Source organism: Pholcus phalangioides, unplaced genomic scaffold (assembly GCF_987345545.1).
Source record: "Pholcus phalangioides strain wild (caught in Gottingen) unplaced genomic scaffold, Ppha-v1.0 ptg000011l_1, whole genome shotgun sequence".
NCBI lineage: Eukaryota > Metazoa > Arthropoda > Arachnida > Araneae > Pholcidae > Pholcus > Pholcus phalangioides.
The window spans coordinates 41,582,274-41,607,128 of record NW_028301604.1 but is presented as its reverse complement, the minus strand read 5'-3'; the positions used below and the strand labels follow the sequence as shown (position 1 = coordinate 41,607,128).

At 39.6% G+C, this 24,855-nt stretch overlaps 1 protein-coding gene and 1 long non-coding RNA gene across 3 annotated transcripts in view; one reads left to right on the top strand and one right to left on the bottom strand.

Moving 5' to 3' along the window:
* LOC149080429 (kinesin-like protein KIF28) overlaps positions 1 to 24,855 on the bottom strand; it is a 1,038,199-nt gene that overhangs the window by 783,181 nt on the left and 230,163 nt on the right. For both annotated transcript variants that reach the window (XM_089239551.1, XM_089239552.1), the window contains exon 8: positions 18,741 to 18,811. In XM_089239551.1, the coding sequence (XP_089095677.1) occupies positions 18,741 to 18,811 (71 nt within the window). The remainder of the gene's footprint in view (positions 1 to 18,740; positions 18,812 to 24,855) is intronic.
* Positions 17,998 to 24,855, top strand: part of LOC149080433 (uncharacterized) — an 89,541-nt gene continuing 82,683 nt past the window's right edge. The window contains exon 1 of the long non-coding RNA XR_016193578.1: positions 17,998 to 18,175. This is a non-coding gene — a long non-coding RNA (uncharacterized LOC149080433). The remainder of the gene's footprint in view (positions 18,176 to 24,855) is intronic.

The window sequence follows — 24,855 nt, the reverse complement described above, 5'->3', positions numbered from 1 at the left end:
TCACAATGATTATGTATGAATCCAAGTTCATATTTTGGGAAATATGATAATCTTTCAATTAATTATTTGATTAAATGAACATAACTGTGGTCCAGGATGATGATTCCGAATAGCAACGTTGGTTTTGTTTGCACATGTTGATAGGCGTGAAAAAAGCCAACACTACAACACTGATAAAGGTTTTATAGATGTTTTTATAGTCTTCACACTTATGTTCACTTGATTAAATTTTTATTGCAAAATATGTCAAAACCACTGAACAGGTGTTCACTTTTACTGTATAAAACAGTTAGAAATTAATTTATAATATGTATAGGGCATTTTAACATCAAAATTTAGTATACAAATCAATTGCGACCGAAGTCAACCGTCGAATAAATGTGAAAGTTGTATAAATGAGATTCCACTGCTTTTATCGTACCTCCCATAAATCGACACTTCCCATAAATTTCACACTTTTACCTCTCTTTCAACATTAAAAGGGGGAGCCAAAATGCTTGCTTGTCCCTGCTGCGGATCTGCTTCCCGTTAGCGGACAAAATTTCTGGTCCCATGGGTGACCATTATCGAGATGCTGTACTGTATCTGCATCGGCTTCATCCGCTGCTGAAGACATCCGACTCCATTCCACTCGAAGCTGAAGATATCTGCCTCGACTTTATTAGCCGCTGAAGATGCCTGTCTTCACTCAGACGGGGATCGAGGAGGCGATGGAAACAACCACCCTCTACCAAGAGCCAAATAAAATGTGAATATTTGTCTGTCCCATAACATATCAATATGGAACGGTGAAACAAACTTACACAATTCGCCCCTCCCGTCACATCGTCCTTGGGTCCGCATCTGTCTTGAGTGTTATATTTTATGGCCTTGCGTCTCTCTTTTTTCCTGAGTAGCATGGCAAAATCAAACTATGGTTCACCTTTTTTCCTCGGTTCAATCGGTCATTTCGACTTCCCGTAAAAAGAGAAAGAGGTAGTTTTTTCCAATAGTTCCATCTATCTATTTTGGATAATCCAATCCAATTCCATCTATCTATTTATAAGTGTCACTGAATACGAGAAACAATTATTTCCTATCTTCCCGTTCTTTGATGGTGTGATTTGGTCATTTTTCACGCAGTCATCTTTTTACACCAGCGCTTTTTAATCTTTTTTTGCCTGTGGCCCCGTTTGAAGCATATTTTTTTTTCTTGTGGCTCCCCTGTTTTACCCAGAGTCTTCGACCCTCATCTAGAAGCAAGGTTCTCTATACGTATTGAATTGATTTTTTCAGTGAATTTATACTGAACGAAAATTTTGCAAATAAAATTGGCCTCCAGTCCACTGGCCTAGAATTTATTGAGCTCCCTGCTAATCCGACTTCTATTCAGGACTGTCTGAACATCATGGGCCCCCTCGGCAAAGTGATGCTATGGTAGTTCTATACTTAGCCGGAAATAAACAGCCTACATATTTCCTACTTACTTACAAAATTTATTGTACTATACAAAATATCATAAGGGGGGATCACTTATGGACGTGAGACCCCCGAGCATGACCCTTCACAAGTGTGGGGAACCTCCTAGGGAACCTACTGCAAAATGTAGGTGGTGAGGGCCGGACGGGTCCATGCTCTAAGACAGCCGTGGTTTTGTGGGTGAAGTTTTGTGGATACTGTAAGTGTATATAGTCACTAAATATAAAAGCTTTATTTCTTCACACCTTAATTTTTCCTCTCAGCTCTCTGCAGCCCTCCAAACCAATTGTCCTGGCCCCCTTCTAAATTTTCTTCCGTGGTCCCCCTTGAAGTATCCCAGTGCCACCAAGTGGGGGAGGGGGCACGACGATTGGCCAAAACTGGCCAGTTTATTGAAAGAATTTCAATTGTCTTGTTCCATTAACAGAATAAGGGAAAAGTGTGCGCGGGAAAATATCCAAATAAGCCGTTCATAACTGTTGACATTCTGTACTTCATTTTCAACAACAAAGACTGACGGAACATCAAAAGTTGTTTTTTTCCCCTTTGCTCAGTGGCCATTCCAAAATAGAAATCCTACGCCTCAATTTGTTCAGTAGGACCTAGACAGAGCTGCACCCATCAAAACAGGTGCGTGCCGGGTATTTCTTTCTGAAGTGAGAGAATGAGATATATATATATATTATGCTCGTGAGGAAGCTTTTATCGATTCTGAAAACTGATAAGAATCACTGTAGTACCGACACAAGAAACTACATGAAAATAGTAAAATTTCCTTCATCAAGTCGACATTGTATATGGAAGCAGAAAAGCAGAACTAATTTTTTGTCTCAATTTGTTTTCAACTAGGAAGCCATTATGAAGTATAGGCGGTGCCAATTGCTAGAAGCAATGGCAAGCCCTCCAGTTACAGACTGGCCATGAATTGAAAGCTACGCCGCTGATTGAACGCTTGTCGGATTTATGGTTTGGTCGCCTGTGGCGTAAATTTTGCCGCCCTTTCTTGTCTTATTTTCTTGATTTCACATTCTTCAAATTCGCCACATTAGGCTGCAGCCCGCTAATCCATTCCCCCACTCCTAGTAAATATGTCTGTCTCTAAATCACTCTTAGGCTGCCGGCACACTACGGTTCGGCTGGCGCGGTTGATCTTATCAGCAATTTCGCGTGAAACACACACTGCTGTTAGCAACCGGGGTTTTTTATTTTTTAATGTCACGTGACATCTCGGAATTGGCTAAATTATTTTCGCCAAGCTGAACTTGGCTCCAGTTAGCATGCAAATTCGTGCTCATAAGCTGCATTGCACTAAAACCCCCTCTTAACGGATACTCCCTGTTTTACGGACAAATAATAATTTACAGTTGTGTAATATATAAAAATATGAATTTCAAACCTCTTTTTTAACGGTCACCCATTTTACATGGATTTAATTTTTTTGTCCTGTCCGTGTTCACAAAAAGGAGGGGTTTTACTGTATATACCAATAAAAATATTCATGTAATGAAATTTAACTTTCTGTAACAATATTTGCCGTTTGAAATTAATTCAAAGTTGAAGAAAGACAACCTACAAGTTGACCCATTTTTGATGCTTTTACGATTCGTGACCAAATCACACAAATTTTTTTATATATCATGACTGGAATCATCATAATTTATTTAAATAACATATATTAGAAAAAAACTATTTAAATAACATATTTTTGTCATATAAAGCCGGTCTTTTTTCAATCGCGCTTATGATTTTTTCGGAATAACTATCGCTAGCCATTAACGACTCAGAATCTGCTGAAGACATGGTGGCACAAAAAAATTTCGTTGACACAGCTGACTAATGGAACTGGTAAATAAGAAATGAGATGGATAAAATATGATTAGTAATGTACTGCAGCACTGTGCAAGCGCCCTCACGCGTTCCAATAATAAGCGTAGCTGCGGCTTCAGATTGGCTTACTGATACCAAAACCTTTCTGAAGTGGACACCTCTACGGTTCGATTACAATTAAATTAAGCCGTTCGGTATTGCCGACATTCTGTGTTGTAGGATTATGACGGTGCCTTTCAAAGTTGCCCCATGTAGGAGATGTCCGAGTTGACAGGTTCCACGAAATTTGTTTTATGTTTCGCGAAGTCCCTTTTTTTAAAAGACCATTCGTTTTCCCAAGGGCGTGCATGGAAGGCTAGTCAATTGGGCTTAAATGGAAGTACTGTATCTAAATTTTATTACTTTTCCCAACAGGTCTATTGCCCTTAAAATAGATAATGGTTTTTCTTATAATTCTCAGAAATCCGGATGAAGGCAAACAAACTGAAAAACGGTTACCGACTGGTATACCCGTTTGGAGGACCTTGGCAGGGGTTCTTGAAACTTTTGCCACTCGCGGCTTCTTCGGCCTGCTCGTAAGAATAGCAAGAGCCATTCCAAAGCACTGCAGGGGTTCACGGCAATGCAAAGTCGTCGTGACGTCCTTCCGAGCGATAATGCCGAACATTCCCAGAAAAAGCGACCCACACCTCGAGAACTTCTGTTTTGGGTTTGGGGTGTACATCAGAAAGAAGAGGGTGGGGGGGACTACTTTGCGAACTCAGCAAAGCTGTTCGTGGGACCAAGGCCATCTTAAAGCCACCCATATTCGCGTGACCCTGGGCTTCTTGTTCACATAGGGCCTACATGACCAGGTGTAGTATAATGGTTTAGAGCAGGCATCTTCACCCTGTTGCTCGCGAGCACCACGGTGCTACCTGAAGCAACTGGAGTTCTCGAAGCTCCTGTCCAATAATTGCTTGCTAGAATTTGATCGACGTTTCAATCAAATTACCTCGTTCAAATTGCATTCGAGGATTAAAATCATCCTAATTTTTCATGCATACTTATGATCAAACTTGTAAGGGTGCTCTCCTTTCGATGATGGGTACAGCCAGTGCTCACAACTAGAAAAAGGTTGAGGACCTCCGGTTTAGAGTGTAAATAATTACATAATGGGTGATTACAGTTTAAGTTCTCGTACTTCGAGTAGTTTTTCCTCAAAAACTGCTTAACCGAGTACATCCAAATTTTCAGGATATCTCAATGAGACCATGGGGAGATTTATGAAGTAAAACAAATACAGTCTAACCCCGTTTTAACGAATACCGTTACAGTGAAAATCTCGTTCTAACGAAAACTTTTCTAACCTCCCACAACAGTTTACATAGGCACAACGGCAACAACCTGGAATTCCTTTACAAGGAAATTTCGTTGTAACGAAGTGATTTCTCCGGTCTCTTGGAAGTTTGCTATAATGGGATTAAGCTGCAGTTCAATTTTCGACCAACAAGTGAAACAGTGCTCCCCCCCCCCACCCGGGGTAGAAGGTCCCGGGGAAAGATGGGGGGGGGGCAGCACGAGAAGGAAATACGGTACAAAGGGCCATTAGCTCACAAAAAAATTGGCAACCACTGGAACATATGATATTTTCGTTTAATGTAATTTTTTTTAATTTATTCAATCACACATGATACAGTATAACGCTATATAATAATACTAAGAACATCATCAACGGAGGATTAGTAAATTCGTTGTGATGAACACGAAGAACCGTGGTAACGAAAAACGTCATAAAAACTTCTTCGTTTATTATTTCTCCCGATCAGTTATCGGATGATTTTTTCCAGATGATGCGATGACACGAAGGGAACATAATGTCCTTATACGAAATTATTTACATGCTTCACTCTAAATCCGTTTCCAGACACACATTTATGGCTTCGCCACGTGCTGGCTATTCGAATTGCTCTGCCCCCCCTATTCACGTTATAATTTAAAGTTCTTGACCACGAATTACTCAAATTTGCCGCCCCTCTGAACTTGCTACCCCGGCCCGCTTAACACCCTGTACATATGGCATCATAGAGCCGCAACTAGAGAGGAGCAGGTGGGACTGGTGCCAGGGTCGTCTTAAGAGTATTATGGGCCCCCCGGGCCAAGTGGTTTTTAGGAGGCCCTACATGGTAAATCCTTGAAAATTTCAATCGTATCTCATTTTTGGGAGGCCCCTCTTCTCTTGAGGCACCCGGGCCGTGCTCGGGTGGGTCCATGGGTTAAGACGGCACTGACTGATGCCCCCGAACTCCGAGCCAGAAAGGAGCGCAAATGTTAACCCTTCATCTCTCCTTCAATATTAAAAGGGGGCGCCAAAATGCGTGCTTGCCCCGGCTCACCACGCATGTCGTTGTGGCCCTGTTCATCAGTATGTATGTTGCAAGGTTTAAGGTACATACAGGGCCGCAGCTGGATACTTATTTTAACTGGAGCTAGCAAGCTTTTGGCTTCCCCGTATAAGGAAAGATTAGAAGGAGTGGTGTTAAAGGGGCAATTCGGCGCCCCCTCTAGTTCAGCACTCGATACAGTGGACCCGCTCTCCCTAGTTGCGACTTTGTGTGTGTATGTAAATTAAAAACTGCTTGAAAAGAACGGTAGGTGTGAAAATTGTTTTAGTGCACTCTTCGATATTACCCGCATACAACGTTTTGTCTAAATCAGCGGTTCTCAATCTTTTTTGACCCACGGAGCCCTTTCCAGTATATAATTTCTATGGCGGAGCCCCGTAGGCCTATTTTTTATTTATTCATCAAAGTTACTGATTTATTTTTATTCAAAAATATTAATAATTATTTTTTTCAAATTTACTGGTTCTTTTTTTATTTTCCTCGAGAGCCGCGGAGCCCTTGGGAGTTCGCACGGAGCACCGGTTGAGAACCGCTGGCCTAGATGGTTTTTTTTCATTGCAAAAACAACAGATAGACAGCCACATTCATATACGATACAAAAATAAATACCAAAAAGACAGAATAATGAAAGCAAAACACACACACACAATGCAGCTCTTAGGGTCATATTTCATCCCCGGTTCATACTTAGGCTTTTAATAAATGTTTCAAAAGTTTGATATGGAGAATTTGCAAATATAAAAATATATTCCTTCAGATGTCTGATTATTTTTACTTCTAATTTTTTATGAATTTATGATAAATGGTTGGGCCCCGTGGTAATTTGTACTCTTTTGGATGAGGTAACTAATTGGTTTTTTGCCAAAACGTTATAATCGGGATCCAATGCATTTCATTCAATTGTTCTAAAATATACATCTCGGTTTTAGCGTAATCACGTTAGTTTATGAATGTCATTATAACCGAGTTTCAATGTATGCTCATGTAGGAAAGCAAAAAAAATTCACTAGTTAGAAAAATTTAATTTTTTCTTCATTGGTTTTTTTTATTGTTATCAGTGCAAAAGCGCCAAACAAAGAATTAGTTTCCGTCGCATGGAACTTCACCATACAGTTCCTCGAATTTGTCTTCTCCTCTCATTTTTTTATGGCAGCCTGAGAAGGGGAGCAATTCCTCGAGCAATGCATCGAAATTCCATCACCCTCCTTGTCAAACCACTTAATAGACAATGGAAGACAGCAACCGCAGGTCCAGCCGAACCGTCATCAGGGAGCTCAAGCCTTTGCAATACATGATGGCAGCTTTCCGGTTACCCCAACCGTCCAAAGAAATGTGGATTTTCTCGGTTGAAAAAACCGCGCTCAGCGGTTGCAGTTGTATCTGTGCGTTGACAGAATAAAACTATAGATGATGCCTCCCCCCCCCCCCAACGTCAACCGCCTTCAACCGCGCCGTAGTCAGGTCTCGGCCTTATGGTCATCAAATGTTTGCAGACTTTCTTGGTCATTTATTTGGTCACTTACTGCCTTGGCTCCTTGCTCTCAAGGGCACTCTTTTTATCATTCTCTTGCTTGCACCCTGTTTTGGTCGCTCACACGCTTGTACACCCTAAATCAGTGCTTGTCAACCGACGGGCCGTGATCCGGTATCAACCACTGTCATCAGTCAAACCGGGCCGTGAGTAATTTATCATTTTATTTTTTTCCATAAATTTTCCATTAGTCGTGTTTATTTCCGGGCCTTCCACTCAAAAAAAAAAGAATCAACCGGGCGATATTCTAAAGGTTGAAACCACTGCTCTAAATCGTTCTTTCGGTTGCTCCGCAACATCGTTCCTCACTCTATAGGTCCCCCTTTTGGTAACTCACTGACCAGCTCCCTCACTTTTTCAATCACTCTGATGCTCAGACACTCTCTCTAGGTAAGCGGTTCTCAACCGGGACTCCGTGTGCACTTCTTCACGGTGACCCCGCAGCCAATTGAGAAAATTAAAATAAATCAGAAAAACTTTTGATTAAGCTAAAAAAAGATGCCTGTTTGGCTCCGCGATTAAAAAAGGTTGAGAACCGCTGCTCTAGGTTTTTCTTTTTTTGTTACTCACTGCCTGCACACTTCATTATTCGCTATTTTGGCCACACACCAACCTCCTTCTTCATACTCTAGATCAGCTGTTCTCAACTTGTGCTCCGCGGAGCCCTTGGGCTCCTTGTGCACTCTCCAGGGGCTCCGCGGCCGCTCGAGGAAAATAAAAAAAACAAGTAAAATTAAAAAAAAATAATTATAAATATTTTTAAATAGTAAAAATAAATCAGTAACTTTGATGAATAATTAAAAAATTTGCCTACGGGGCTCCGCCATAGAATGTTTTAGTTGAAAGGGATCCACGAGTCAAAAAATGTTGAGAACCGCTGCTCTAGATCTGTCAAGGTGGAAAAGTCATGGCACACTTTTCCCCCTCTTTTGACATATGACATAGTGTTTTTTGTAATCGAGAGTTATTCATATCATATTTATGTGTCATGTTTTTGTGTCAAATAGTGGATATGTGTCATGTGTTGTAAGAAAATTAGTTTGTTGTCCTTTTTTTTTCAGTTGGGAAAACGAGTAGGTTACACACCTATTTTTTTTACACACGGTATGTGTTTTCAAAATTTTTGATTTTCCACACGATCCCGATGTCGTAGACTTTGACCGATTTTTCTAAATTAATCCCCTGGAAATTTTTGCTCCTTGGTGTCAACAGTGAACCGATTTTGAGGCATCTTTGTTGGAAAAATTAAGAGTTTGTAAAAATGTAAATTTGTTCCAGGATAGTAATGCAGGAGATGGCCATTTTTCGAACTTTCGTTTCCGATCTCGAAGGTGACGCGGAGAGAATATTTTTTTTGTTTGTTTGTTTATTTTTGCAGAGGGAAACACACAAAATTACCACTTTTTGTGTTTGAAACTTTTTGCAACGTCATCAGAATTTTTCTGGAGGATGAGACATACATGCTGATCTATTTTGTGGAGTCATTAATTAAGTAATTCATTAATAATTTCTTTTTTTTTAAATGGAAACTTACACACGTGCCGTTGATATTTGTTAACGTTGAATTTGGATAATAATTCTGATTGGAAAATATTTAGATATTTCAAGAAAGTGTATTCTATGTGTCATCTTGAATTTAAAATCGTGTGTTAATTAATTTTTTAAATTTTCTTTGTTATATGACGAAATTCTTCCTGTATCATTAATTATGCGTCGAAGTATGTCATGTGACCTATCATTGGAACGCGGAATTAATTTCCCATCAAATGGTAAAATTTAATTTGTATTTTTTTAATGATGTGTGTGCATAATTAAGCGTTTTCCTTTTTGTATAACATTTAGTGCATTGTCCTTGGGATCAGAAGAGTCGCCCCGTAGGAAGAAAGTTTCGTTCAGGGCGTTATTTTGTCCAGATTTTAGACTTGCCCTTTCACCTTAATTGGTCAAAATTGATGTCGTAAAAATTTACGCCACGAATCAAAGTGTGCGCATTTTCGAAGCCACGCCCACTTTTCATTTTACTTATACCCTCGAAACGTCGGTGGGTTGGTCAGTTTTCTTTGGTCAGACTTGGTTCGGTGTTCCGTGTTTTCTCTCGTCGAGAAAAACGCGGTAAATTTGATGTTAGTAATGTGAAATCGTTCTCGCGAGATGTTGCTTTCGCTACCGCAGTAGTTTCTCCATTTTGTTGCCGAGGCAATCCTGAAGCCTGTCACCATGTCCAGAGCAGAGCCTGTTGTGCCAGCGGAGAAGGATCCGGAGAGTTTTGTCCTATCTTGGATAGGCCGCCTGTTTCCCGATGCCCCTAGAACTTGATTCGAGATCCAAGAACTGTGGCAGGAACGCTGACCCCTGGGTGGCAGAACGTCGAGTCACTCGGAATTTGTGAGTATGTGAGGTAATTTCCTCTTTGTTCTCTCTCTCATTCACCATTTATTTTGAGTTCGTGGCGGTGATCTGGAAATTTGTAAATTTTTGTTAATATCATGATTTCTTTGAGGTTAGATCAAACTCCCACCCCGTTGAATTTTTCAGTTAAGTCGAAATTTCTTTAATGTTTCTTAATTCTAGTGATCGCTATGACAATGCACATTTTTGTGATTATTTTAATATGTTTGTTTCGCTGTTTAAAGTAAAGGTTTGTTAAATGTTGATGTTGGAAAAGCATTTTATTTCTGCAATAAGAGACTTTTGAATTTGCTCAATGTCAGTTTTGAAGTATTTTAAATGATGCTGCTGTATTGTTAAAATATCTCATTGAGGAAGAAAAGTAATTAAAATTTAATTATCTTAACTATTATAAATGTGTATGTGTGACTTGTAGTAATTTGGTTCTTTTTACTTGTTTTCATGTGGTAAATGTTAATTAAGATGGAACACTAGCACTCCCCGTAGATAAGGGTTATTTTGTGGTCAAGGTAACCACGCTTTGTTTGCCCTATTCGAATCACTGGCCAAAGTGTTGAACAATATTCATATAAGGAGTAAAATGATCATAGTTCTCATAAATAAAATTGTTATGGTAAAATATATCTTTTGGGGAGAACACCATAACATATTGGTGCCGTGTTCTCTCAATAGAAAATCCAACATAATAGATCACTCCCCCTATGGTTACTCACATGCTCACAAACTCTCTAGGTCTTTCTTTTTTGGTTACTCACTGATCTGTTTGCTCACTAAGGTCACTCTGATGGTCACTCACATGCTCGCAATTTCAATAGTTCACTCTTTTTGTCACTCACTGACCAAGTCCCTCAGCAGACACGTATTAATTTTATACGGCTCCCTATAAATAAACCTTTCTGCACTATCGATGAAGTTTAGTTGTTTGTTGAAAATCTGAATTCACAGAACCAGGGCCGCAGCTAGGGGGGAGCAGGCGAATCTTGTGCCTCGGGCGCTGGACCAGAGTGGGCACAAATTTCATTCTGAAACCTGTCCTTGAACATTACAAGGGGGCGCCAAAATGCACGCTTGCCCCGGGTGACCAATCATTTAGTTGCGACCCTGCACAGAACGTTTCGATGTACGATGTTTTGATGTGAAATGTTGTACGCAGGACACTGGCATACGAAAGGGGGGAGGCGTTTTGGTTTTGAGTAAAAATTAACTTTCTCTCCTCGGAAGAAAAAAAAGGTTGATGAATACACCCCTCCTTGACAAAAATTCTGTATACGCCTTTGACTTAAAACGAGTTCATTTGAACTTTTCTGAAACGATAATGATTTAATGAGATTTTTTAATTTTTCGAGATCCAGCTCTTTCATAACTAAGGTTAACGTTTCCTGGGTTTTTCTCCCAATCCCGAAAAATATAGAATCAAAGTGATCCGATCCCAGAAATTTTCCTGGATTTCAATCTCATAAACATATGGGCATAGCCCCCACAAGGGGTGGGCTGACAAGGCTCCGGCCCTAGGGCCCGGGGGGGGGTTTAATCATTTGTTTTGTTTTTCATGCTATAAATTCATCATAAAGGAGTCCCCGTGAAAGTCTGGTCGGGGGGGCCCGTAAAAGATCCCAGCCTGGGGGCCATGCATATGGGCAATTTAAAACAAGAGTAGTAAATGAGAATAAGTAATCAAAAAATAGTCATAAAAAATTAATTATTATTAATTTATTTTAAAATTGCACATTGGTTTGTGGAAATGAGTCCTTACCGGTTGCATTACGCTTGATTTCGTTCGTGATTCGCAGCTTTGGTTTTTGGTTGATGAAAATGATCGCATTGGCTGCCACATAAATTATGCCGGGAATTGGAGTTCGTCATTTGTGGGGGGGGGGCCGTTGAGGGGAGGGGGAAATCAATGAAACTATATGTAAAGTCCCAACTCGGGGCACCATTGTACTTTTTTTGTGCTGTATGCCATCTATTGTTCCTCCTTTTCCTTTGTACATATTTTTCTTACTTTTGGAATTTCTTATATTCGTCTTTGTGTGAATATAATATGTTGTACCAAATTTAAAATGTCACAATGCATAAATAGTCTTGAAAAAAAATTTAAGAGCACTACAATGATCGTATTATTGGCCGAATTTATATTTCTGCTCCCCCCCCCCCTCCTCCATAATTTAGTTGTCTTAAACATATATTATTGTCGTAGGATCATGACAGTAAAAAACGATTTCGTCGATAATATCTGAGTGAGAAAAAGAAAAACTGGAAAAAATGAAGCCCGGCATATCGGAGGCTTCAGCTACTCTAAATAATCATTTCCCCTTGAAGGGAATTCTGTGTGTGTAATTTGTGTTTCACCCTTGGAAATAGCTAGTTCCTATGCGTGTGGAAAAAATGAACTCTAAACAGACAAGTACAAAACCCTTTTCCCGCTATTTTTAGAATTAATAAACAACTTACAATTGTAGTTGTCATTTAGCAAAACTGGGCATCTCGTGAACGATATCGAAGTATGCAGCAGTCTACCGAAGTCATTATATTCTTTTTACCGAAGCCATTTTATTGTATTTATGGCTTGGGAATGTCTATAGCCTGTCGTCTGCGGTACTTGAACATAAGCACGGCGGTCTTGTTGAAAGGACACAATAAAATACGCACTCTTTCCTCGAGTATAATTTTCTGCTCTTGTGAAGTAGCCCCAAAGGGACACCTGAATGAGAAGGGGAGTTACAGCTTGTCAATCACGACACAAAGGGTTTTGGGGGAATTAACTAGCTTTCACGAGCGTCTAAAGGGGCTCTCGCCCAGAAATGACATGGAACATTTGAGCGTCTAAAAGCGCTCCTACCGAAAAGACGGTTAATGTCCGAAGACGGTGACCAGTCGATAGACGAATTTTGAGTGAATGTATGGTGATGGCAGCTGAGCGGGAAATGAATTCCACATTTTTAAGAAGCCCTCTGTCTATACGCTCGTGGTCGTTCACAGTGAATTCGTGGTGGGTCTCTATTAGAAGCCAGTGTGCTGGCCCGTCGATGAACCCTCGGGAAGCTGTCAGCTGTCATGTAGTCGCTCTACAATGTATACATTTCACATTATACTATGTTTTCGCACCGGAGAGCGAAAACGAGTACTACCTACATTTCCGGTAGGTAAAAATAATCAAACTAGCACAATTATAATTCGAATTATCAGCGAGCGAAAATAATCAAACTAGCACAATTATAATTCGAATTATCAGCGAGCGAACACACAACTCGCTCATAGTATGAAAAGTATCGAGAGTTTACATCGTTGATTACAAGCGAGAGAGAAAGGAACTCTCACCCGCCAGTAGCGTAGAAATTATATCAAGAGTCTCAGAGAGAAATTTTCCTAGAGGGTATGTTAAAAAGGCCCCTTGGCGATACAAAACTATATGAAAATGTACTGAGTACAGGTCCTGAAGGGAATTATTCGGCGTTTTAATTTAGAGTTGGCGGAGAAGGGAAAGAGAGGGGGAATTGAGGTACGAGAGAGAGAGAGAGAGAGACAGAAAAGGGGGAAAATCTTAAGGGCCAGACCATCGGAGAATTTCCTCTCTCCAAGGACACCCCCTGAAAAACAAACATTACCATATATGGCTCGATGACCATCTCCTTCACTCTCTTACAACCCTTTGCAATTCGACCCGTGTTTCTCATCTGGGGCCCCAAGGCAGTAGTACCGTATACAACTGTATCTTAAGGCCTAAACTTTCTATAGAATAGATTTTGCTTTCCACTATTATTATTATTATATGTACCATAATATACAATTAAATATAAGTATAATCATATGATTAATTATGCAAGATTGCGCTGTACAAATAAAAATCCAACATTCCATAAGCAAATCCATTCAATATAATAATCTTTTCTTTTCTCTACAATTAAAACTATTTTAAGATTAAGCTAATGTTATGTCATGATGAATTTTGATAATTCAACATAACAGTCATTATTGTCCCGTATTTTACGGGACAGATTCATTCTACCGACTCTTGGTGTGGTGCCCCCCTCCCCGGCACACCGCTATTTAACTTGTAAACAAGCATAAAAACCCAACTTGTTTGATTTAATTAAGAGATTTAAAAACATTAAAAAGCAAAACGTCATACATTTATGCAGGATACTCATCACAAAGAATTTATTTTCATCATACTTATTTGAATTGAATTCTGTGATAAAATGCATGTAGTGCACACATCACGTACGGGCAAAGCTGATAATAAGAGTGGTTAAATTTAAAAGTGAAGTTATAGTGAAGTTAAATTTATAGTGAAAGCGAAAATTTTATAAACAAAGGCTGTCCAACGAGCTTCCCTCTTGTGAAGGTTATACGCTGGGCAGTGATTCCAAGATCGTGCCAACCCACCCCCTCCCGCGTGCACAGTGATATTCGGGGTGGGCGGTATTTGCATGGAATTAACAGCTTACATACTTACATACTTTCGAAAATCATTGTATGCCAGAATTTCATCATGTAGGCCCCATGAAGACATTATATCCCCCGGACTATGCCTGGATCAGCCCATACTTGTAAACCGGAGTTGGGCCAACGTACACAGAGAAAGCATATGGGAACGTATGCGCATCACATTTGTGGTAAGCCGTACATAACTTGTATGAAATTCTATTAGCTTTGCAAACTATGCCATGATAATGTTCAGTGAAATCGAGAATACGACTCATGCAATACCTAAATCCACGCATGTATTCAATCTCTGCAACATTTCATTGCTTAGTTGATAATTTTCAGCTAGTGTACCAGTACTTATACAGATATATACATTTTTATATCATTATTCATTGCTTCGCTGAGCAATGCTCTAAAAAATAAATAAGGCAAAGGCACTCGTGTGTGGATTTTTTTTTAAATATAATCGGTTTTAATAAGAATTTTAAAAAAAGCAGTGTGTGTGTTGGAAGTGGAAATAAATATAAGCAGGTTATCACATTTTGTTGACCGGTCATGACTAAATTCGTACTTTCAAGCAGGATAAACCTGTAACCCAGCGATTCTCAACCAGTGCTCCTTGGATCCCTTGGGGCTTCGTGTACACTTCCCAGGGGCTCCGCGGTGACTCGAGGAAAATAAAACAAATCAGTAACTTTGATAGATAAATAAAAAATAAGAGGCCTACAAGGTTCTACCACAAAAATTATATGCAAAAAGTGCTCCTCGAGGGAAACAGGGCTCCGCCATAGAAATTATGTACTGAAAAGGGTGGACTTATTTACTGAAAAAGGACTCGCTCCGCGAGTCCAAAATGCAGGAGAATCGCTGCTATAACCATTTAACAATGCTTTTATAAGTTGAGAAACTGCAGAAAACGACTTTCAGTAGACCACCACTCTGCCGCCAGTGGGGTACAAACCTGGATGCTCGTGATGAGATCCCAGAATGATGTCCACACGACCACACAATAGCCCTAGAATATACTAAGGGCCACGGGTGAAAATCCAGTAAAAAAGTATTGTGCTGTAAAAGCAGAGCCACGGCTTATGATTAAGCATTCCGTACAAAAAAAAATGTGCAGCTCATCTATCAATTTCTCCCACTTATGTTACAGGACATGAATAAGCTCGTACGTGTTCATCAAGCACAATGCCTCAACATTGAACGAAAAAAAAGTACATTTAACTTTAAAAATAAAATACAATTTTTTTTATTGTATCTTTTGGTCATTTATCACACTTCTTATAAAGTGTGTGCTCAGTGTACAAACGAAACATCCAAATAGTTGACTGACTTCTTTTTTCCCAACTAAGATAGTGATCTGGTGGCCCAGCCATTAGATACGTCGGAAGAGTTACGAAACCGTGGGTGCTTGACTTGAGCTTTACACGGAAACTATTGATCTCTGAATGAATTTTGGAGGTGATCAGATCAGTGGTACAGAATACTCTAGGTACTCCAGCACTCACTGCACCCCCTGGCTCCACCCCCACTGCCAGTCATCCCCCTAAATGCCAGAATTTTACTTATATATTGTGGAATCTTTGTTCTTATGAATAAACACTGCACTGTCAGTTCCCCTCCCCCAATCCGCAAGAAATTTCTGGCTACGGCTCTTCCAATAGCACCATTGTCCACATAATAGAAAGGTCTGACAGGTCTTGAGGTCAAACAACCTAACATAACATTTATTTGCACAATAATGTATTTAGGAAGAAATTTAACGATCAAAAACGGTTCAGCTCCTGGATGTAAAACGGGCCACAGTAATTGAATTCAATTAGTGAGAAAAACTAATTTCTTAGTAAAATAATTACCGTACTCCCCCCACATTAGCTGGCATGCCGGGAAACAGTGAGGGAGACCAGCAAACTGAAAATATCCGTATTTTCCGGAATGCCGATAAAATCGATTCACGGATTCTGGAAAATTCTTGAATATCTTTATTTTTTATTAATTTCTTATTTCTTGTCAGGAAAATAGATTATACATATCCACGGAGCCAACAATGATGGCTCTTACTGGATGTTAGTGAAAAGAAACAGTTGAATATTTAATATTAGAATGAATAACTGCGTGTGTTTGAAAGATAAATAAATAAAAAATAAATTATTAAAAATTTTGAAGCAAACTGTGTTAGTGCAATTAGAAAAACAATTCAATAATGAAATAAATGAGGTAGAGAGCCGAAGGTGCATCAAAGTAAAACGGACAAGGTGAATATATCTATGTATATACTGTAATTAGAAATTTCAGTAACATAGGTTGTAATGAGTAAGTTGTATAGGTAAATCTCATAATGTAGATTACGAAATAGGGTGTTAGTGGGTGGGGGGGGGGGTAGGAAGGAAGAAGAAAATGGAACATTTCAGAGAGAATCAGAAATATTGTTCAATGGCGGTACTGTAATTGGAAGAAGGTAAAATTTGATTAGTCTTCTATACATGTGTATAAACAAGGCCGCAACTAGATGCTTGGTCACCCGGGGCAAGCGCGCATTTTTACGCCCCTTTTAATGGTAAAGGATAGGTTTCAGAATGAAATTTGCACCCCCTCGGGTCCAGCGACCGGGGCACGAGACCCGTCTGCTTCCCCCCTAGTTGCGGCCTTGTGTATGAACGAAGGCTGTCAGTTGAGTTCATATCAGATAGCAAAGAGTAATAAAATTTAGGAACTATGTAAGTAAAATACTTTCTTTTCAAAGTTTTATGAACATAAGATAATGCATAGATTCAATTTATTCCTGAGGTAGAACGAGACAAATTAATTTTTGTCTGTACAACAATACTTGTCTGACAAATAATATTTTATATAACTGATTTTTGAAAATGAGGAAGAGTGATTTAGAAAAAAATATATATAAAAAAATATATATTAAAAAAAAAATATATATATATCAACTTTATTCGGAAAATCCATCGATTCAGTTGAATGCATGCTGTGATCCTATTATAACCTCACTTTTTCCGGCATGCCGAAAGTGGCCAAGACCACAACATTCAAAAAGCTGGTGCCCCTCGTGTTTTACGGCATGCCGGCCAATGCGTGGGAATACGGTAAGTTTATTAAATTTTCTAAGTAAAATAATTTGATAGTTGTTCAAATCAGCGCTCGTGTGTAATGAGTTCCATTTTGCCCCGATCTTTACTTGAAAAGTAAAAAATACGTTGGCAGAGAAATGGGAAAAAAGACGAGCTCACAAAAAGCCAAGTATTGTACTTAGTTTGAATCCTTTTACGAGAGAAACACCTTTTCGTTTCCTCTCCTACAAAGAAGCATTCAACAGTGGGCCGAACAAAAATTTTAAACCACACAACACTAAATCCGATATCCCGCTGTTTGTACGGGGGGATGGAAAAATGGTTGAACTTTTTTCGAAGTAGTTTTGTAACAATTACCTGAACCTTTTCCAAGTAGTTTTGTAACAATTACCTGAACCTTTTCCAAGTCGATTTTCTCAACACCCTAAAACCGTGAGTTGGTTAAATTCAACGCGTGGTCACCCCATTGAACAACCTAGCTCGCGAAAATATGAAGGAATGGTATACGGTTGCGCAACAAATGTTGGCGTTCGCCTAGCGTGCCAGTCGTCAGGTGACTACGTCGCGTTGGATGTTTGGTCGCCAATACACTAATATTCTCGTGTTCGTCTTCTGGATACGGAGTCTCTTATCAGTTTCCAGACTTTGGTATCCTCGTGTGATTAGGCCCTGATGTCTCATAAACTCTCAACGCCGGGGAAAGAACCCATAGACACATATTACGTAATAGAAACATTTACTACTTATAATAAAGTAAAGCTAGACTATAACATACAACTTGGTCAAAGATATAAAGATAACAAACGAGCGTACGATACAAAGGCCAAATATTGACACTGATAAGTAGTCCACCTCACCGCATGAGGGAGATGTGCTGAATACGGAAATTGCATTCCATAACATCAACACAATGTGATAAAAAGTGTTGCACTATCAAGTGAAATGGTTCAAATGGAAGAAAACTCCTTTACATCCATTTTCAATTAGAAGCATACTCAGTTATTTAGATTCAACCCCGACAGACATCGTTCAAACGTTATGGAAGATCACTGCTGGTATGTCAAAAATTACAATTTATGTACTGTAAAACGAGGTGAATAGGAACGAAACTTTGTAAAAGCACGAACATATTCCCCTATTATATTTACAAAAGTGTTTTCCGTTAACCATTTATTTTTCAGTTGGTTAACATAATGCTTTTGTGAATATAATAGGGAAATTGTTCTTCTACAAATTTCGTACCTATTCACCCCGTTTTATGGTGCCATCTTTTTCTAACGGAAATTTATTTTTTCGAATAATGAGATCGTTTTCCATTGCATCTCCACAGAAGAGTATGGGATTTTGAAAGAAGTTCGAGTTATCCACAGTTGACTGTATTTTGTATTTTTATAAATTTCGTAATATATTCCACTAGTTGAATGAATAAAAACCTAAATTCTCCAACTTCATACTATAGAACATTTATATGATATTAATATATAATTTATATTTATGTTATCCACAGGTGTTAAATATGCTACGAAAAAGTAAATTGTGCACTTCAACTGCAAAATATTAATCATGTATAAGAATCTTCAACAGAAATGATTGTAAATCAAACGAAAAAAAAAAACATACCATGATGGTTTTGCTATTCCCTCCTAATGCATTCATCAGCAACCTTGTCAATACGGAATCTCGAAAAGGCACTGAATTAAAAATTTAAATAAAAATAAAACAGACATGAATGATTTGTTTTTTTATTTCTCAAATAAACATAATTATTTTTTTTAGAAAAAAAATATAATATCAGAACAAATTGTTTCGTATTATATTATCAAACTATAAATATGAAATTTATAATCAGTACCATAAAACAGTTGGCTAACATGAAAAGTATATCTGAGATAAGGTGGTGTGGTCTTTTGATTTATGTGATATCATTTTTGCAGGCTCGAGAGAGTAACATACCGAGTAGGGATGCTAGAACTACATGGGTTGGGCTTGAAAACAAAAAGCGTCATAAGCTTTTTCGGGGTTTGCTATAACCCACCGAATCGGGATCCAAACTACATCTCCAAGCTTTGTGAAAAAATTACATACATATGTAAACATAACAGGGTAGCAATATTAGGGGATTTTAATTATCTGGGTATCGATTGGGGGAACCTATCGGCTAGGGATCACACACAATATGAGAGAAACTTTCTTAAGTTGGTGCTCGATAACTCCTTGTATCAGCAAGTATCAGAAGCTTCTAGGGTCTACATCCAGTTTGTACTTAATTCTTACTAGTTCCGAGGATCTTGTTGAACATCTTTCGGTTGAAGACAGCATTTCTTCTAGTCATCATCGGTTATTAACATTTTTTGTAGCTTCTTCGTGGATAAACCGAAAAATAAAAGAATAGTTTCTTTTTTCGAAGAACCAACTTCGAAATTTAAGGGAAAGGTTGGGGTTAGTTTTCAAAGACCGGTTATTATCAGTGGGTGTGGTGAGTCAGTGGAAAGAATTCAGATCGAAACTCTCATCTGATTTGCATAATGTCATTGTAAAAAGCAAGTTTTTTCATCGCAACCTTCTCACAGTTCACGGATAACGTGCGTAATCTTTATCTTGAAAAGAGAAAGTCATTCTGAGAGTATAAAAGTGAAACAAATGATCTGCCAACATTTATTGAAAACAGAAGGGCTTTGAAGCTAGTGATTAGGCAAAGTAAAAAGAAAGCTGAATCAATCTATCTATCTATCTATCTCTCTCTCTCTTTCTCTATATATATATATATATATATCTCTATCTCTATATATATATATATATATCTTCCCCCCCCCCCCAGAAGATAATATTCATGCTGACCAAAACAAAATCATCAAGTATGCCAACAATGCATGTAAGAAGACAGTTGGCTCTCTCTCAATAGAAGAATCTAAGGTAGAGAGTAATGTAGGCATGGTGCTTTCAATGACTTATCGCGTCAGTTTTTAATAGGGAAGATGATGAGGTCCTATACATTCTTCAAAAAATGTGTGTGTAAGCAATAATACACCAGGACCAGATGGTATTTATTCTAGGGTTCTTAAGGAATATGCTAATGAACTGTTGGGACCAGTTGCACTGATTTACAGAAGTAGTGTTGCTGAGAATATTGTCAAAGTGGATTGCAAGCTTGCTAACGCTGTTCCGATATTTGAAAAGGGTAGTAGTGAAACTGTGTCGAATTATCGTCCAGTGAGTCCGAAAAGCTCTCTCTCTTCCATCCCTAGCTCTTCAGCTCCTCAGTTTCCATCCCTAGCTCTTCAGCTCCTCAGTTTCCATCCCTAGCTCTTCAGCTCCTCATTTTCCATTCCTAAACCCTCTTATCGGTGACCTTTGGCCCCTAGCTCCTCAGCTTCCATCCCTAAACCCTCTTATCGGTGACCTTTGACCCCTAGCTCCTAAGTTTCCATCCCTAGCTCCTAAGTTTCCATCCCTAGCTCCTAAGTTTCCATCCCTAGCTCTTCAGCTCCTCAGTTTCCATCCCTAGCTCTTCAGCTCCTCAGTTTCCATCCCTAGCTCTTCAGCTCCTCAATTTCCATCCCTAGCTCTTCAGCTCCTCAGTTTCCATCCCTAGCTCTTCAGCTCCTCATTTTCCATTCCTAAACCCTCTTATCGGTGACCTTTGACCCCTAGCTCCTCAGCTTCCATCCCTAAACCCTCTTATCGGTGACCTTTGACCCCTAGCTCCTAAGTTTCCATCCCTAGCTCCTCAGTTTCCATCCCTAGCTCCTCAGTTTCCATCCCTAGCTCTTCAGCTTCCAACCCTTAATCCTCAGTCTAGCTCCTCAGTTTCTATCCCACCAGGTTACCATGTTTGAAATGCTACCAAACGATTACATTACACGCCCCACCAAAGAACTTTGATTTTCGAGGAACAATTCCATACAAGCGGTAAACGCCAACTTGGCGTAACTCCTTATATATTTAAGCTATTTAACGTGTCGCTATTCACTTCATTTCACTCGCCGTTTCTCCTGTTTAAAAGTTCTCTCGGTCTCTGCACTCCACAGCTAGCATTACTTGTAAGTAAAGTCTCTTTCTTTCTTTTTTTATACTCTTGTGGGCACCATGTCTTGCGTGTTAGATATCGAAGGTTTTAGATTAAATTCCCATGAATTCATCGTGAAGGAATTAAGTTTTTTCAATTTGGAAACAAGTGAAACTTATCACACCGTTTATGAACCACCATTCAACGTGTGTGATTTATCAGATTGGGAATCGGCCCAAGTTTCATGGGTGTATAGGAACATCCATAACATAAGTTGGTCTAAGGGGTTTAACCCATATGAGATGGTAGCGGTTGACATTAACCGAATTAATGAAAACTTCAACACCATTTACGTGAAGGGTGAAGACAAGGCCAATGTGTTGAAGCGTCAATTCGGTCTGCACTCCTTCACGCTACTGGATTGCCCTAAATCTATTTCGAAGAGCAACGCTTCGTGCCCATATCACCGAAAGCAGAGAGGGCATTGCACTTTAGCCAAAGTTGCTGCATTCAGGGAATGGTTGAACTGCGTTTATTAGCAGGAAAACAAATTAAGTCATAATACATAAAATGTATGCTAGTGACTTTGTAGAGTGTAGAGATTGAAATCTAAGAAAAAAAATCCCTTCAATTAGCTGAATCCATGGACGTGAATTATCAAGAAAACATTCTGGCTTCACCCGATGATGTCTTCGAAAAGCTGGAAAGAGAAGTCGATTATCTGCCTCCCGAAGAGTCTCGAGTTAGGGTGCAAGGAAAGGTTTATCAAATTCCACGTCAACATGCAGCGTATGGAGACCGAGATGTTTCTTACAGTTTCAGTGGACTCACGTTAACGGCGAAAGAATGGCTTCCAGTTCTCCAAAAAGTGCGGGACATTGTTCAATCAGCGACGAAGTGCAAGTTCAACTTCGTCCTCGTGAATAGGTACTCCGATGGTAAACATCGCATTGGCAGCCACCGAGATCAGGAGGACTCAACTGTTGCTACTGTCTCCCTCGGTGCGCAGCGCAAGATCATCTTCACCTGCTCCGGATTCGAACCCGTGAACTATGTATTGCGGAACAACTCTCTTCTGGTGGTGCGTCCACCCACCAACCAATTTTGGTTCCACGGCATTCCCAGCGATCCAGAAGTTAAAGACGTCCGAATCAGCCTCACGTTTTTCAACATCAGCACCAAACGTGCCCGCGATGTCGAAATCATCGACACCGTGAAACGCCTACGAATAGATCCTCAGCAAGAGAACATTTTCCATGTGCACGACGGCGTCTACCTCTCGGTCAAAATTTTCAAAAAGACACTGAGAGTGCACCTGCGGCAATACGAATGTAGCGAAGAGGGTTATCTGATACCCACCAGGAAAGGAGTCTCGATGAACCCTTTTATCTTCGAGTCACTGACAGAATTAATTCCTACGCAACCGCGAAAGCAATTTTTCTTCACGGTGTGCCAAGATTTATTAGTTTGGTCTAACGGTCACCAAGTGTCATTCCAACCCATCTCGAAGAATGACAATGGTTCCTACACGACGTGTAAAAACTTCATATCCATCCACAGTGACTATCTCAACGTGCTAACCGATTCCAAGTGCTCTTCTTACCTACGTCGTGTGATGTGTACCGACTTCATGCGTGAATGCGTTGGGGTGAAAGAAAATTTCGTGCAACTACCTGATCCTGAAACCGAATTCGCGAAGCTGCTGTGTGATAAGCTGGGAGAATGCATCGGTGAAATAATCCAATGCGATGGTTGCGATATTGAAGCTGGGAGTCAACTATCCCATGACTGCATACAGTTTTCTCACGAGACACGGCTTGTCAAATATTTTTATCGTGCTTTTGCGAAGATAAATATCAGAGACATTGCTAAGGACTTTGACGCGGATCCGAAATTTTTAGATGAAATGAACGTCGATAAGTTTTTTATCAGTGGTCAAGGAAATGTATGTGCAAAAAGACCCGTTGATGTCATGGTTCACATTCTAAGATTAAATGTTTGCATTCTCTATCATGTGTTTATTTCTCCTCTTTTAGTTTTGCATGACTTTTACTCGCAATGATGTGATATATTGTTATCCACGTTCCTTTTCAGATGACTCCTTCAACCCCTCGCTCCTCAGAACCTCACCCCTTATTCCTTAAAATCCCATCCCTAATCACGCGCCATTATCAGATAAGAGGGTTTAAATACTCGTGGTACATCATGATAGCCACCTCACTTTCATAGTCGAGCTTTGCCTTTTGTTCTAGCGATTTTCTCTCGTCGTGCTTTCTTTTTAGTGATTTTCTCTCGTCGTGCTTTCTTTTTAGTGATCTTCTCTCGTGTTTATTTATTTTTTATTTTTTTTTTTTGCACGAATTTGCAAGATGTCCGCATTTATTGATTTCGGTATCCCTGAAGTGGAGTTTGACGTATTTAACCCTTTACCGATTCTTGAAGGATACTGGGAGTTTCGTGAAAATAACCTATTTTTGCTTTTTGAAATGGACTCGTCCAAACTTTTACCTCTCACCTAATATACCCCGTCCTTCCTTCCATTCAGTTCCTATTCATGCCGGCCACAGCATTGCTGTTCGTTTTTTCGTTTAAAGATACCCTGTGGAGACAAATTGTAAACTGAAATCACCCTTCTTTATATAGCATTTTTCTTTTATGTAAAGGAGTAGGCACCCAACTCTTTTTTCTTTATGAAAGACATGTATATATGCATACGAGTTAATTTTATCCCTGTACGCGTATACGGGTCCAGCTGAAGGTCCGGTTAGTTATTTATTCGGGAGCGGCGGTATATCGCCCTTTCTCTTCAAGATATTCTCGCCAACTTTGCCAATTTTTTTTTTCCTTTTCTCGATTTTTTTATTTTGTAGAAGTGAACTATTAATATGAATTTTTAATTCAAAAGACAACTTCAAAAATTAGAAAAGGCAAGTGCTCCCAGGTATAAACTTTCGTGTATCTCGATATGAAAACAAATAAGCTTTACCAAAAAAATTCAGGCCCCCATTCCAATTTTACGTTAGCATCAGGAGGGGGAGGGGGGGTGTATTCGTTGATTTTTGATTACGAGAAGGGCGACAGTACGAAGCTTGTAAAAACATGAAATTAGGTCCAGCCTGGTGTCATTTTTTTGAGTGGAGTGTCTGTGCTATGCTGACTTTTGACAAAGACAGAGGAGTAAAAATATTGGCAAAATTCTACCGACAAAAGAGGAATCTAATTTATTTTTGGTTTTGTCAGAGAAATTACGAATAACTGACGTTCTCCCCAGGACCGCAACTAGATGCTTGGTCACCTGGGGCAAGTGCGCATTTTGGCACCCCTTTGTAATGTTGAAGGTAAGGTTTGAGAATAAAATTTGCGTCCCCTCTGGTCCAGCGCCCGGGGCACGAGACCCGCTTGCTCTCCCCTAGCTGCGGCTCTGGTTCTCCCTCTCCATTAAAAAACAAAAAGTGAAGATGTAACGAAATATTTTCGCACACTTGTTGCTGGTGATACGTTGAAACTTACAACTAGGAACATTATCGCAACGTATTGGAGGTGACGGGATAAACTTAATTTTTCCGCTTTCAAAGTTGCAAAAAGTGCTTATGCGCAGTATATCTCCTTGAAAAATTTCACCCTGCTACTGTGCCTCTAGTTCCAGCCATATTGAACTTCCTCCAACTCTTCTTGTGATGGGGGGGGGGGGGTGATATGGAAAGGCATTATGTTTACCCATGCATACAA